General features: G+C 37.8%; 1 protein-coding gene across 1 annotated transcript; it reads right to left on the bottom strand.

Moving 5' to 3' along the window:
• Positions 1-469: 469 nt before the first annotated feature.
• Positions 470-3274, bottom strand: LOC137727769 (14-3-3-like protein 16R). The gene is made up of 4 exons (XM_068466585.1): positions 2706-3274; positions 1806-1928; positions 944-1060; positions 470-824 (listed from the first exon to the last, which is right to left on the bottom strand). Exons 1-4 carry the CDS (start codon positions 3189-3191, stop codon positions 765-767), a joined length of 786 nt encoding a protein of 261 aa, XP_068322686.1. The 5' UTR covers positions 3192-3274; the 3' UTR covers positions 470-764.
• Between the last annotated feature and the right edge of the window lie 13987 nt (positions 3275-17261).

The following is a 17261-nucleotide window of genomic DNA, read 5'->3' as shown; positions in this document are numbered from 1 at the left end:
CTACTTACGGCACTAAATCACGTTCCAGGATAACTCTCGCAAATCAATTCCATTACATTTCCAAGTCCGTTTTTCTTCTCAGAACTTAATGCTCCACGGGATGGATGGAACAACGACCATCCCTTTAACTTAGGCCGGAGTGTAAGCATAATGCATACACTCCGGCCTCAAGCAATCGTTGCTGACTTTTGAATTCCAGTCTGAATTAATATACAGTATACTTACCATATTATTGTTTGACTTGAATTTGTTAATATCACACCATAACTTAGATGGTCATACTAGGGATTATGGCAATTTTCTGATAAACTACTCCAATTTACCTGTCCAACTGGCCTAACTCACATCCACTTGATATATAAGTAATTGGGACAAAGACGGGTACGCGAGTAAATAGGTACATAGATCACCAACTAACCTAAACAGGATGAACTAAAGAGAGAATCCCAAGATTAAACGAATCAACCTCTCAAAAGCAAAATATCAAACACATGGATTAGCCTACTCAAATTTGTAAGAACATTCAAACAATACACAAGCTTGTGCCTTGATCAATTTTTGGCCCCACACTCCATGAGTAAAGACTAATTGTACTACACTTCAACATGTAAATAATTATAGCTAAAATACGTTGATTTTGCCATCCGACAATTATACAAGCTAGAAAATGCAAAACAGAACGACTCAGATACCCCGTTTTATTTTGAATAACAAACCGCCAAGAATTAAGCGACAACAGATGAAGAATCGGAGGACAATTATCTTCACTGCTGTGGCTCAGCCTGAGGCTTGGATGCTTCTTTAATCTCATCTGTTCCGTCATCCTATAACACATGCACCCAAATGACTACTAAACAATCACCATTAAAAAAAAAAAAAAAAAAAAATGAAGTACATAAGCATCCATCTATAGTTGTGGACAGATTGATAGATAGGGACGAACCTGCATATCCGAAGTCCACAATGTGAGATTATCACGAAGAAGTTGCATTATCAGAGTGCTATCCTTGTATGAATCCTCTCCCAGTGTATCCAGCTCTGCAATGGCTTCATCAAAAGCCTAGTTGAAACAGAGACAAAAACAAGAAACTAATTAGGGACCATGATGATAAATAATTAAATATACAGGACAGAATATATAACCAATAGTTCCACAAGAAAAACATATATAATCGATAAAATGTTGAACATGAAAAGTCAATAAAGAAGCATAATAACTCTGATGCACTAATTAGCAGGCAATAAAGATGAATAATAAAAAAAAATGGCATAAAAATCAAGCAGTCCTAAATCCTTTTATCTATCCATGAGCATGAGATTTCAAACATTACTTAGTACTTACTGTACAACAAACATTAAGAACATAATCCAACTAATTGTAAGCATGCTGGTATGAGTTTAATAACCTATTTCTACCGGAATATGATCTTAAACTTAAGAGATTTTTTACTAAATTACAAAATTACATTGTCAATCTTTAAAGTTTACCCTAATATTGTATTTCACTCAGCATCACAAGTTTGTCTGCAAGTATAAAAGATGTGAGGCCAAACGATATAGATTTCTGAGTTTGTTGCGTGCGTGCAAGAATATAGAGCGGCAAACTTTTGAGCTCTGGGAAGGAAAGATTGTGACTTCTCCTTTGTGCCAGATATTTACTTTTTTGAAAGAACAAGGCCAAGTTTCATTTTGTTACAAATATCTAATACAACCATAATTGATTGGGGGATATATAAATATACCAAGTGGGTCAAACAAATCACTAAGAAGTAGGATTATGGGCATTTCGTAGTAAATATCCTCACCTGCTTTGCAAGGCTGCAAGCCCGGTCAGGAGAATTTAGAATCTCGTAGTAAAACACAGAGAAGTTCAAAGCCAATCCTAAACGGATGGGATGAGTTGGAGCCAACTCAGAGGTTGCAATATCCTGGGAACAGAGTATTAGAACAAACACAGGAAATATCATATCAACAAATGAAGAGAATCAATTAAAAATGTAGTAACCTCAAAGCATGAATATCACAGAAACATATATCTCAAATTGCAAACAAGAATTATGTAATTCAAAATTAACGGGAAGAAACAGATTTCTACAGTCAGCCATCGTTAATACCATTTCAAACTATCACTAAATATTCCACATTCCCAATATGTCATACACGTAATCATATAAGAACATATGCCAGCAAGCATATTACATGTAATCATGAAAAGAACCATGATCAGATTGACAGCGAAAAACCATTACCAAATATGAACTGAATTTTGTATATAGAACAATTTAACACAAAAATAATCAATGACAAATCATGGACATCCAAAGATTCCAGAAATGATTTTCCTCAACCATAACAGAAATTGAATCAAACCTGCACTGGCACGCAAGCGGTAATCAAATCATCAATTAAATCAAGCCTCAAGAACCCATTTTTCAATTGCTAATGTCCACCCAAACAAAAAAAAGGATGAACATTCGAACCAAGCATTCACAGGTACAAATCAAACAAATGGTTGCATGCATCTACAAGCAAATACAGGAGCACTAACATTGCAGATCATTTCTAAATCCATAAATCCCTAAACAAAATTCACCAAATCTCGAAATCCAATAACAACCATTTTCCAATGCATATCAGATCCACAACAATATCCAAATCCAAAAAGTCCCCACAATGAAAAACTTTCCATCGAAACAAATCCAAACCTGCGCTGCCTTATAGGCATTGAGGGTGTTCTCAGCCGCCTCTTTACGCTCATCCCCAGTTTTGAACTCAGCCAAATACCTATGGTAATCCCCTTTCATCTTCAGATAAAACACCTTGGACTCTCCGACTTTCGCAGACGGAACGAGCTTCGATTCGAGAACCTTCAGGATCCCACCGCAGATGTTGGAGAGCTCGCTCTCGATCCGAGCTCTGTACTCCTTGATGGTGGCGACGTGGTCGGTGTTGCCGCGGCTCTCCTCCTTCTGCTCGATGGAGGAGACGATACGCCAGGAGGCACGGCGGGCGCCGATGACGTTCTTGTAGGCGACGGAGAGGAGGTTGCGCTCTTCGACGGTGGGCTCCTCGCCTTCAGGGAGGGAGGAGACGACCTTCTCCATGAACTCGACCATCTCCTCGTAGCGCTCGGCTTGCTCGGCGAGCTTGGCGACGTAGACGTTTTCTTCGCGTGGGGATAAGGCCGCCATTGGGATGGATTGGAAATCGGTATCAGGGAAATTGGGGATCGACTGAAATTGGGATTTTGGGGATTTCAAATGAAAGAGAAAGAGAGAGGCACACGAGGATCGATATATATAAAATCAGCCGATTAACCTATTACCGTAGAATCCGTCCACCGTTCCGTCGATTAACCTATTGTTGTTAGATTCTGTCCACCGTTCCATCAAATTTAAGAGCAAATTAATCAATTCATTAGATCAACTTCAATGGTGGGCTAAAAGTTAAATTACCACTCAAAATTTTCCCCCAAGCCCACTCCAACCTAAGGGAAAATTTTGGGCTAAATGCTAAATGATAATAATGCCAAATTCTCCCTAAAATTTAGCCTAGAAATCGGAGTGAACTCTACCTAATATTTATCGGAATTTAATATTTTTAAATTAAAATGTTCATAAAATTAATTTACGATAGTCTACATATTTATTTATTTTTTTAAAATTTAATTTAACAAAAAAAATAGCCTAAATTCATTCTTTAATAATTCTGGGCTAAAATTTTAGGCTAGAACAGTTGGAGCAGAAAAGCTGTTTCTGGGCTAAAAGCTAAATTTTTCAGGCTAAAAAATTTGGCTTTTAGTCCAACCATTGGAGATAGTCTTATTAATTCTTACTTGTCAATAATAACTACTAATAAAATTATAACACATGAATACAAAATAATGTGTAAACCATATAGCATAATCATAAAACAAACAAAAACCAAAACATTTACACAAGGACCACTTCATATTATCATTGCACATTATTTTGGGTCCATATATCATAAAGTTATTGGTGGTTATAGCTGATAAGTAAGAATTAATGATAGCAAGCCTAATTTGCCCTTGAATTTGACGAAATAATGGATGAAATCTACTAACAAGAGGTTAATTGGCTAATTTCAAATAATTTAGGGGGCTAGTTTACCAAAAAAATAATTCAAGAGGTTAATTTCAATTAGGGTAATAATTCAAAGGGTGAAATAACAGTTTACTCATACTTTTTTTAGGGTGGTTTTATCACAAATGTTTTTTAATGTTTTACCAACTTTTCAGTTCTATCTTTTTGTTTCAAACTACTGATGATTATTATTATTATTATTATTATTATTATTATTATTATTATTATTATTTTCAAATCGAACCATCAATTTAATCTAAATCTATTAGTACGGTCATCAATTTCGTTAAATTTTGTTAAAAAAATCTGTTAGTGTGTTGAAGTAGAATCATGATGGTTTAGAGTGGTGATTGAAGACTATCTTCCGGACATAAGATTAGTTGCTCGTTCTTATAAATATACATATATATATATATATATATATATATATATATATATATATATATATATATAGATATATATATATATATATAGATATATCTATCTTGGTCTCATATCTTTTGATAGGCGAATTCTGTAACTGATATCATTATTTGTATTGGGCACTTCATTTATGATACTTATATTTGGGATGTATTTACTCTTTATTTCTAGAAATGCTTTCCTCTTTGATTGTACTGAAAGCGGTTGTATTATTTTTTATTTTTTTGATAACGAAAGAACTTCATTAAAACGAGAAACCTCAAGAACAACCTATACCAATACAATCGAAATTAAGAGCCCTAAAGCGAAAGAAGGGGTTACATGATTCCAAATGTGATTCGAAACAATCTCAAACTCATTTATGGTAAAAGCATCCGGCGCAAAGTTTGCATCTCCAAATAGATTTTGCATCTTCAAAAGAGATCTCGAAGGAAGGGTATTTTGAATTACAGAAATCGATTCCCGTGTAACCAATGTTATCAAACTTTTGAGCAAGTCTTCTAATTTCTTCCACCGTAGTAAGCAAATTCCAAGGCACCACCCTTCCACCAAAAGCTTAGAACAACCCTTCCTCGATGCAAAGGCCAAACCTTCCTTCAAAGCCTTTGCCTCAACCTCCGAAATAGTAGCTCCGTCTGTATTGAAGGAGCCAGCACCTAGGACCTGTCCACCATGATTTCGAATCACATACCCAGCAGCCGCCTTATGAAGGTTAACCGAGTCATCGAAGTTCAGTTTAAAGAATGAACACTCTACTGAGTTGACTAAGCTCTCTTTTATCAACATGCGACAAGGTTTCCATCCAATCCAGAAACAAATCAAAGTTACTATTCGTGATGTGGACGGACTTATCAATTATCATTTACAAATTCCAAGCTAATCTAGCAAAGTTGCATTGGAAGAAAAGATGAGCTTGAGTTTCATCACCATTATTGCAAAGAGGCACATGTTATCAATATCCTCGACAAACTTACCAAGTCTAACTTTAGTTTGAAGTCTTCCATGAATAAACATCCAAGTAAAAATTTTAACCTTGCGAGGGATATTTAACCTCCACATTCCATTGATAATGATTCAGTATGGGACCCAAGGTTAAAATTTTAACATTGAGAGTCCACCTCCACTTGATTTTGTGGTCTCGGGTCTCTCTGGTTTGGGGGCATTTCTGCTAAAGAGAAGGGAAGGGATGAAGGAGGGTAATTAGTGTTTTAATTCAAGGGTATTCTTGAAATTTCACATGGAAATTATATTTGTAATAATTGTAAAAGGTTGGCTAAAATTCATTTTGTGGTACAAAAAGTGGCTAGTTATCAAAATTTCCCTTCTTCTAGAATGGGGTAGTGATTATTCTTTTGGATCCACATGGAAGATTTAATTGTAAAATCTCCCGACTTAACGATAATTTGTATTAATTTGAGGGATAACAATATTGCAAATTTTCTTAACTATCTCATTACTACTATAGGGCAATTTAATTGAGCTATTCTAGGGAATAAAGAGAGGGAGGCCGGCGGTAGTGAGAGAGAAGAGAGAGAGATTTAATTGTGAGGTGTGTGTTGTATCACCCCCATTATGCCTTTATTTATAGTAGTAGGATAGGTAAAATCCTTACCCTTTTAGGATTACAACTCTAATAGGAATTAGACTACTAAAAGGAATATAAAAGATATCCCTAGATACACTAGGATTTCTACAATCACATTTCTATTCCAAATATGACTACAACACTAGCATTAGAACTTCAGCAGATAAGGTAGAACAATTGATGAAGTCGGTGACACAATAGGCCAATGTGAGTCTCAAATTTAAGAAAGTATGCATTGGTAGTAAAACTTACAAAACCTCGCTATGGTAAAACCCAAGGTGGGAGAAAAACCCATAGGTTAAGGAGAAAAGTGAGAAGTATGCATAATGTCTAAAACAAATGTCAAACAGAACGAAAAGTGAACTCAACGGTGTATGATCATCAAAACCTAGTTAGGTAGTAAAAATCCAGTGGGAAAAATGCTCCTAATGGTAGGAAAAATAGTACATTAAGATCAAGTGAGTATGCTTAAGGATACTCCCCTTGAGTTAAACATAACTTCCAAATAAGAGAACAACAAGCGATTCAATTCAGATAATTTATGCATACCGATTCCTTAAATGAGTTTCTGAAAAGTAGACTTGGGCAATGACTTGGTGAAAAGATTGGCCAAGTTGTCCTGGGAATAGATTTGCTTAACTTCAATGTTTTGATGTTGTTGTCACTAATGAGAATAAAAGAACTTCGACGCTATGTGCTTGGTGTTGTCTTCCTTGATGTATCATTTCCTTACCTGCTCGATACATGCTACATTGTCTTCAAATATCGTCGTAGGAAGGTCAACGACGGAAGTAAAACCACTAATGTTTCGAATATGTTACATGACTACTCTCAACCAAAAGTATTCACGTGATGCTTCATGCAGGGCGAATTTCAGCATGGTTCGAAGAAGTGGCAACTAGCGTTTTCTTGGTAGACCTTAAAGATATAGTAGTGTCTCCAACAGTAAAGACATAGTCCGTTTGAGAATGTGCCATATATGGGTCAGACAGATATCCAACATCTGCGTAACTAATAAGGCGAGAATCAATCTGAGAACCGAGGGAGGCGGCAACACTCGAAGATTCGCGCGTATAGAACAAGCCCAAATCCGTTGTACCCTTGAGGTAGCAGAAAATGTCTTTAACACCATTCCAGTGTCTGCGTGTGGGTGCATTGCTATATCTGGCCAAAAAATTAACAGCGAAGGAGATGTCAGGTCTAGTGCATTAAGCCAAGTACAATAAAGCCCTAATTGCACTTCGGTATGGAACTTCGGGTTCCAAAATGTCTTCCTCTTCCTTCTTTGGATGGAAGGGATCTTGTTTAGCATCTAGAGTCCGAAAGACCATATGTGTACTCGAAGGCTTCACTTTATCCTCATTAAAACGTCACAACACATTTTGGGTGTAGTTCGATTGATGTACTAGGATTCCATCCGAACAATGCACGATCTCCAGGCCTAGGCAATATCGAGTTTTCTCAAGATCTTTCATCTCAAATTCTGATTTCAAGTGAGTGGCAATTTCCTCAAGCTTTATGAGAGTTCCGATGAGGTTCATGTCATCGACATAAACTGCAATGATTGCAAATCCAAAATGTGACTTCTTTATGAACACGAATAGGCATAATTCGTTGTTCACATAACCCTGACTTGTTAAATATTCACTTAGACGGTTATACCACATCCACCCAGATTGTTTCAATCCTTAAAGTGATCTCTTCAATCTAATAGAAAGAGTGTTCCGTGGTCTAAAACTATTTGAACCAGTCAATGGAAGTCCTTTTGAACTTTCATGTAGATTTCCATATCTAGATCGCCATAAAGATACGCGGTTACCACGTCCATAAGTTGCATATTCAGTTTTTCGGAAACTACCAACTAATTAGGTAGTGGAATGTTATAACATCCATTACGAGGGAATACGTCTCTTCGTAATCAATCCCAGGGTGCTAAGAGAGGCCTTACAATATGAGGCAAGCTTTGAACTGTATTATTTCATTCTTCTCATTACGCTTCCTCACGAAAACCCACTTGTAGCCAACGAGCTTCACATGTGGTGGAGTAGGAGCTATAGGTCCAAACATCTTACGTTTCACAAACGAATCGAGTTCGACCTGGATTACTTATTTCCAATTCGACCAATCCGTTCTATATCGGCATTCATGAACGGAATGTGGTTCAATGTCACCGCTAAGCATGATGTCAGTAGCTACTGTGTACGTAAATGCATCGTCGACAATCATTTTATTATGATTCCAAACCTCATCCAATACTACGTAGTGGATCGAAATCTCACGATTCTCGAGAGGTTAGGTTGTTTCGTATAAGACATCACCGTAATCTAGAATAACCTAATGCGTTGGAACAAATGAGTGAGCGATGGTCGGATTCAAACTAGGGTCATTAGTTGATGCTGATTTCCTTTTCTGGGGTTGTGAATCCTTTGAACCAATGAGTCTGCTACACTTCAGGGTCAGAGCAGATGATTGGCTAGCCGCCAATGTACCAGGCGGTGTGGAAAGTACGGCCTCCCTACCTTCAAGGATGGTGCAGCCTTCCCAGGCGGGATTGTGATGTTCATAGGGTATATCCATCCTTGCAGGTGCGTTTGCAGGAGGTATATGTGATCTTATCACCTTAGCTAGATTGGTAAAAGCATCTGATATACTCTGAGCAATGCTCTGAAGATCTATAATTCGTCACACCTTAGTTTCAAACTGGGAAGTGCAGGGATCTAAATAAGACATAGTGGTAGAATACCACGACAATTTGCGACGTTTTCCAGGAGTGTTAGCATACTTATCTCCCCCTAACAATAGGAAGACTGTCTCATCAAAGTGACAATCTACAAAATGTGTGATAAAGAGATCTCTTGTCAAAGGTTCTAAATAGCGAACAATTGATTGCGAATCATAATTGACATAGATTCCCATTTTTTTCTGAGGATCCCTTTTAGTACATAGTGGCGGCGCTATTAGCACATAGACTGCACACCCAAACATAAGTAAATGCAAGACATCAGGCTTGTATCCAGTAACCAACTGTAACGATGAATGAGGTTGGGTAGCAGTGGGCCTCAGGTAGACCGGCATAGCTGCATGCAATGTTGCATAGCCTCAGGCAGATACCGGCAATTTAGTTCGAATAACCGAAGTTCGAGCTATCAATTGAATGTGCTTTATGAAAGCTGCTGCCAGGCCGTTTTGGGTGTGAACATAGGGTACATGATGTTCCACATCAATCTTTATTGACATGCAATAATATGTCAAAAGTCTGTGACGTAAACTCTCCAGCGTTATCTAGTTGGATCAACTTGATCAGATAATCAAGGTGGTGAGCCCTTAGCTTAATAATTTATGCTAGGAGTTTGGCAAATACAGCTTGCGTGTAGACAATAGGCAAACATGTGACCATCGTGTCGATGTATCAACCAACACCACAAAGTATCTAAATGGTCCGTATGTTGGTTGGATAGGTCCATAAATATCCCCTTGAATCCTCTAAAGAAATTTATAATGGTTGTGAATGATCTTTGTAATCAAGGGTTGAGTATTCAACTTCTCCAAAGAACATGCTTTGCATGGCGGGAATCCAACATAGGGAGGTAAATAATGCCCATGTGATGATTTGAGGATATGGCGCATCATATCACGTCCAGGATATGCCATACAGTAATGCCAAAACAGCAAAGTGCTCTGGAACTCAGGCACAGGGCCAGCCACATGGTGGGCTTCTATGCCACGAATGGTTGTTATGAATAATCCACTCGGGAGAGACGTTCCAACTTCTATTGAATACACTTGTGGCCATATTCGTACGAAGTGATACAAAGAAATTCAAAACCATTATCTTTAGTGGTTTCAATAAGATATTGATTATCTTGAATATCTTTAAAACTCAGCAATGTTCTTCTGGAACATGAAAAATAGATGGCCTCTTTAATGATTAAGACAGTACCATTGGATAACATGATACAAGCCTTTTCGTATCCTTCAATCAGGTTGGATAGGCCTAAAAGAGTTGCTAGAGGTGCTTTCTTACGTACAAAGTTAGTAAAATAGTGTCACTCACGCAATATGGTGTGCATGGTAGCACTATCAGCCATACAATTAACTTCCCTTCTAGACATATACCTAGAAATAAATTAATTGCATTGGTCACATGCATAAATATAATTCCATTCATTCAATTAATCAATTCGAGAAATAATATGCATAAAATAACAATCCATAATTCAAAACAAACCAAAACCAAACAAATTATTCGAAAGACTTAGAAAAATTGTCCAAAATTAAACCATAAACCTAGAAAAATAAGGGGGTCCGGCCACTTCTAGTGGGTTCGGCCATTAAGGGTAAAACACCCTAAAACATGTCTAAAATTTATTCGTCTATTGGAGCTTATGCCTTGAAAATCTGATATCTCTATGGATGTAGTAACATCTTCCGGATGTTCCACATGTGCAAAGTTAGACTCACAACGGGAATGATACTTGGCAATAGACTCAGGGGTAGCTCGGCATATGCTTGACCAATGGTTGTTACTCAGGGGTAGCATATGTCCATTTCAGTGGAAATCAATTGAACGATAAGTTTTCCCTTGTTCTTGAAGTTTGGGGCCTTGGGGGCAAGGGGTTGGCACTTCTAGGTCACATTTCCTCCCTTGGGTGGGCCTTGATTCTGTTGACCTGGGGCCCGTGCTGGGGATTGCCGCCCATTGCCATGGCCATGACGATTCTTGTGTCTTTTGTGGCTGCTAGAATTCGTTGCAGACGCTTTAGGCGCGGTGTTCGAACCAGTGGGTCGAGCTTAATGAGATAGTCTTCCTGCCATTAGGGGGAGATAAGAACGTCCATGCTCCTGTAGAACGACGCGAATTTACGTGGCCATTGCCTACTATGTCTCATCTCGATCCCCGTACCGTACAAGTGTGATAAGCAATTGCTATGTATTCTAGCTTTTAGAATGTTGTTCCAGACGTATTCCTCTAATCTAGCTAAAGTGACGAGATCATATACTTAATGGACGTTGAGTCAACATCCCTGAAGGGTGTGCCACCCGTAAAGGACGGTTTGGTTGCCTTTGTTGGACGACCTGGTACATCGGATAACCAATCAATTTGTCTCGGCCTGACACACGACATATCACTGGTTCATAAGATTCACTTCCCTAGAAGAGGAAGAAGACGACATACAATGAATCCATACTCGATTGCTATCTTAAATCATTTCCATCTCATGAGATTAATGTCGATTACTCTTGAGACTTGAAGTTCTTGGTCCAGTATACTAGTTTAGATGAGATAATTGAATTGGAATGAGATTATCATCGATGATGTTTTCACTTATATGGTACTTAAATGAAAAGTGATGATATCGAACTGTGTTCCGTTGATTAGTGACAACGTAGAACTGATTGGACAACCGAAATCACAATCTAGGTTTAAATTCCTTACCAAAGCTTGTTTTGGACCTATCGTTCCTACACTGCCCAAGATAACCTTGTTGTGTTACAAGAGAGAAATGAAGCGTAATGAGATGAATGAAATAGTGTGATATGATGCACGCCTTACGATGCAAGGTTTCTCTTAAACGCCATGTGATTGATTGCAGCATTATGAAATGTAGTTAGTGTTTCTCCATGGGGATATAGATACGGAGATTTACATGTAAGTTTCCGAAGAATTACATGGACTGGTTCAAATAGTTTCAAATCACAGAACACCTTCTTAACTTGTTTGAGGCAGTCATTTACGAATTGAAGCAATCCGGTGGATGTGGTATACCCGTCTAAGTGATTATTTGATCAGTCAGGGATATGAATTACGCCCTTGTATGTTAAATTATGAAGTGTTATTCCAAATTGCTAGAGTTACAGTTTATGTCATTGATATGAATCTCATTAAGGCTTTAGAAGAGTTTGAGAAAACTGCCTTGTACCTGCAGATGGAATTTAAGATGAAAGATCTTGGAAAAACTCGTTTATACCTTGAACTAAAGTTCAAGTGTTGTTTTGACGGTACTTTGGTCTACTAGTCAAACTACACCCCGAAGGTGTTACCTTTCGAGTATACCTATGATCTTCCAAAGCTATATGCAAATGAGACCCTTGAAGAGGTTATGGAATCCAAAGTTCCATATCTGAGTTCAACTTTACGCTTTGTTGTACTTAGGTCATTGCATTAAATAGGACATCTCCTTCGATGTTGATCTATTGGTAAAGATGCAGCATCGCGCCTTCACGTAACCACTGAATTAGTATTAAAGATGTTGTCCACCACCCTGAAGGTACTACGGATTTGGGCAAATCCCAACATATCCTGAGCGGATCCAACCCCCTTGATCCTCGTAATGATGTTTGCTTTGTTTATTATGCTAAAAATGGTTACTTATCAAACCTGCATAACGCACATCCCCGAATGATTATGTCTATACCGTTAGAGATATCGCAATGTCCTAGAGGTCCACAATATGACCTTAGTTGCAAAATCTTCGAATCCTTCCAAGACTCACCTTACTTCACTATGCCACACGTGAGGCATGGTTAGGAGTTCTTGTTGAGTATTTTCAAAGTACTTGCTGTTTTCATCCATCGTTGAGTCTCAACGATAATCCATGAAGACTATGCTGCATGTATCAACCGGACCAAGACATGATACATGAACGAAGTTAAGCCAAGACATATTGTGTCTACATCATATCAGCAAAGCATTAAGAGATTGAAGTCATGCAAGCCAATCCCATACAACCTTGCCAACCTCTACACAACATCATTACTGAAGTCAACATTCCAGAAGCTTGTCTGAGGAATTGGTATGCCAAATTATTCATATGCAATGCTTGTAGTTCTCATTTGGAAGTTCTGTCAAACTCAGGGGGAGTTTCCAGAAGTATACTCACTTGATCTTAATGTACTCATTTTCCCTATGCTTAGGAGAATTTTTCCCACTGGGTATTTGCTACCTAACTAGGTTTTGAAGGGGCACCCATCTTGGGTTGATCATACCCCTGTGAGCTCTTCTACTTGCATCTAAAAGAGGTTTAGTTTTGACTTAATGCAATTTCTCACTTTTCTCTGCAGTTTATGGGCTTTTCACCCACCTTGGGGTTACCATAACGAGATTTTGTGAGTTTGACCTTTTATGCATTCTTCCATTGATTTGAGACTCGCATTCGCTCATTGTGCCAATGACTTCATCAACTGTACTTACTTCATCGCTGAAGACCTGATGCGTCATTTGTTTAAGTATTTACACACTCAAGAGGGTGTTGTTGCAGTCCTATTAGATTAGAATTGCGATTGTGTAAGTCCTATCATATCTGGGATATCCTTGTGGGATTCTATCATATCTTTTAGACTAAATATTATCCTATTAGGGTAAGGATTTAATCTTCCTTACTACTATAAATAAAGGACGGTGCTATCTACACACCCATTTTTACCTCTCACACACCCTTCTCAATTTCTGGCCGTCAGATTGAATGCATTGAAGAAGATTAATGGACAAAAATTTAACAAGAGTGTGTGAGAGGTAAAATGGGGTGTGTGAATAGCACTACCCTAAATAAAGGCACAATGGGATGAGATAATACACACCTCACAATTACACATCTCTCTCTTTCTCTCTATTGTGCCGCACCCCCTCTCTGTCCTTTATATGATTCAGTAAATTAGGCCTACAACAAAAAACGAATTAATTAAAAAGAATTAAATAAATTGGGAAAGTAAAGAAAATAGTTTTGAAAATCTATTTAAGCACTAAGGTTCCGCCATCACCTTAATAATCCTACGTAGCTCTTCCAATTACTTATGAATTACACATGCATATTTTGAGGGTTAGATTTTCCTAAAGTATGTTCTACTTGGAACCTCCAACATAGAACGTATATCTAACATGCAACCCATCTGTGGTGTCCAGATTAAATGTGAACATCCAAGACTTATTAAGTTTTGTGAAAATCTTTTGAAAAACCATATAACCCTTAAGATGTGTCGTCCATCCTATAAAGTTACACATATTAACCACAAGAAGTCTTAGTCAATTCCAGGGATAGCCCTCTGCCAAAATCACGTCAGATTACTTTTCTAAATATCCTAATGGTGGCCAATCACTAAAACACTTAGATAGTTTCAAAAAATGATGATTAATAATTCAAAACTTGCATGCATAAAATCATAAGCAAATTGAAAAGAAACGGAATTAGTTACGCACAATCATAAAACAAAATATTATTAAAAACATGGATAGAAAACACCTTACAAATAAACTTCAATTCTCCAAAGTAGTGCATTCTCCCCTTTTTTGCACTAACCCTAATGGCTAATAAGCCTTATTTATACTAGAAAATAAAATCCTTCCTAGAAAAGGTCTTCTAAAAACTAGGAAACGTAATAAAATAAGATAACTGAGAACTACATTCATATTCTAACTTTGGGAAATCTGCCCAGCCACAAAGAATCCCACGTTTCTGGATATTCAGGGTTCCGAAACAGGCCCAAAATGGCTAAAATTACAGCTTGAGATATCCCGAACATAATTACAAAATGCCTCAAACCCAAAATACATCATCTTGGACGCCAAAAAAGCCCACATAAGCCCAAAACGTCACTTTGACAGCACTGCACGCTGCTCCTTTATTTCTTCACCATAAATTATCCGCTTGGTAGAAAAACTTGAAACTTTGATACAGATAAGGTGAGAGATTCACAAACATCTTTCAATTGGAATGACTCCAAAATTCATTCGTTTGATTACTTTTTTCTCTAGAGGAAGTCGAATATCCTACATTAGAAATATAAATCAAATTATCAAAATTCTCACAAAATAACTAATAAATTAATACTAAGAATATGGCAAAGTATATAATATAATATCGACTCATCACTATTACAAGAAAAGCGCAGTTTAAATCGTGTACAAAAACTATGCTCAAGCCCTCCCCCAGCAAACAACCAGAGACCATGATTATCTTTAATTTTGAAATTTTCATTTTTCTTTTTCCTAATGGTAGCCCTTGTTTGAACTTTGTATATATTTTGATCTCCTAACTTGAGCCAATTAACCTTTGCCTTTTGCGCCCACATGATTTCTTCCTGCTTTAAAACTTGCTGCAATACATCTTTGAGCTTCATCTCCAACTCCAAATCAGCATTACAATTGCACATATTCTCTTCTTGATTATCACTAATCCTAAGCATAAGATCTTTCTTCTTATCACTCACATTGCCAAATGTATTTTTATTCCATTGATACACTAAATATTTAAACGTTCCAGCACAGATTCTGAAATGATCTCTCCGTAAGACCCCATAATCACGTTTCCAATTATCTTTAACAAAATTCTTAAAGTCAAGGTGTTGAAGCCACATTGCTTCAAACCTGAACTGACCATGTTTTTGTTCTTCAGAACACCATTACTTGAAAGGAAACTGGGGCTATGATCAGACCCAAAAATTTGGGTAGTTATGTAGTTTTGCATCCTTAAAAGTATTTATAGCCAGTTAAGATTAACTAACGCTCTATCCAGTCTTTCAAATATTACAGTACTACCCGGTGTCCATTAGTCTACGTAAAAGGTACCGCCGATGCAGGAAGAAAGATCAAATTCCCTTCATTCGTAAAGCTAATAAAATTTGTCATTTCTACCGTGGTACTTCTATTTCCTCCAATCTTTTCATCTATGGAGATAATATTATTAAATTCTCCGATCAAAAACCAAGGAGCATTACCTGGTTGAAGACTTAAAATGTCCTCCCGATGAGAAACTTGCAGGTTTCTTTGAGGATAAGCATAAACAAAAGTAATATAGTGAATATGATCATTGTTCGACTCCGTAACCTTGGCAATGTCCTCCCAAAGCGGTTGTATTCGAGATTTCCCTATTTAAATAAATTTAGTTTTTCATTAGAAAAAAAGAATAATGGTGTGACCTAAGAAGCCAATTATATGGTGTCATGTGAATTATACATATGTTTAAAAAATAAAAATAAAAAAACTGAAGAAAAGCCAAACCCATGCATCCATCCCCAATATCTTCCCCGACGCCAAACCCAGACTCCCAGCTAGCCTTCTGATCACCCTATTCGCCTTCTCTCTCGTATAATTGAATGTGTTCACCATGCCTTTACGAAAGCCTGAATCCGGGTCGCTTGAAACCGGTCTAGGTTGCGGGGTGGGCTAACCCGCCCGGTTGATCGCTGGGTCATGCACCACGCGCTGGGCTCGCGCTTGCTCACCATGGGCCTGTAACAGGTTGGCCCTTCTGGCCGTTGGGCTACTGCGGCGTGGCTTGCTGGTGGGCAGCTCGGCCTTAGGCTTGCCAGGCTGCCTGGTTGAAAGCAGCTGCTGCTGACACTTAAGCCTCCTGCTATGGACTTACTGTTTGCTGGTGTTGGGCCTTCTGCCCGTGGCTTGCAGCTGCTAAGGCAGTGAGACAAGCTGCTGCCTGGTGGCCACGTGGTGGCTACTGTGTGGTAGCCACGATTGTGGTGTTCTGTGCTAGTGGGGCTTCTCCTGCCATCGTGTTGAGTCTCGAGGATAGTTGATGAGGGACCATGTCTCGTGTCCGTTCTTCGGTCCAAATCCTTGAATGTATGGGGTTCCGTTCGTCATGGTTTCCGAATTTCCTACCATTGTATCATTTCTCTAGGACCCATCAAGAAACTTTTCAAGGAAAAATTAAATGATATTGTGTGTGAGAAATTCAACGTAAAAGAAAAGAGAGAATATATTCACACACCCCAAATTACTTCTCTCACATCTTTCTATTTTTTTTAACATTTTTTAGGTATCCTACACACCACTAACACTAGATAGTAAAATATTGAAAAATTAAAAGGGTGTGGGGGAAGTAATGTGGGATGTGTGAATATAATCTCTCAACATAAAATTCCAAAAACTAATTGCGAGAGTCTTCTTCAAGTATTTGAATCAGTGCTTATATCATAATAGAGACCGATCATTTTCCTTGTTTTGCATGGTGTAATCAGTGAGGTTTATATTAGACTAGAGACTCTGGAAAACTGTAATTATGATTGAAGGACAAACAAAAGTACAAAATACAACAAATAAAGTTTGGCCATTTGTAAGGGTTTAATAATATACTAAAAATAGTTACCTCCTTAGTTTTAAATGCTTTTATGTAGTCGATGACACTTCTTGTTGCAAC

Source organism: Pyrus communis, chromosome 3, assembly GCF_963583255.1.
Source record: "Pyrus communis chromosome 3, drPyrComm1.1, whole genome shotgun sequence".
Taxonomy (NCBI): domain Eukaryota; kingdom Viridiplantae; phylum Streptophyta; class Magnoliopsida; order Rosales; family Rosaceae; genus Pyrus; species Pyrus communis.
The sequence above is the reverse complement of the archived record's forward strand: the minus strand, read 5'-3'. Positions and strand labels throughout refer to the sequence as shown.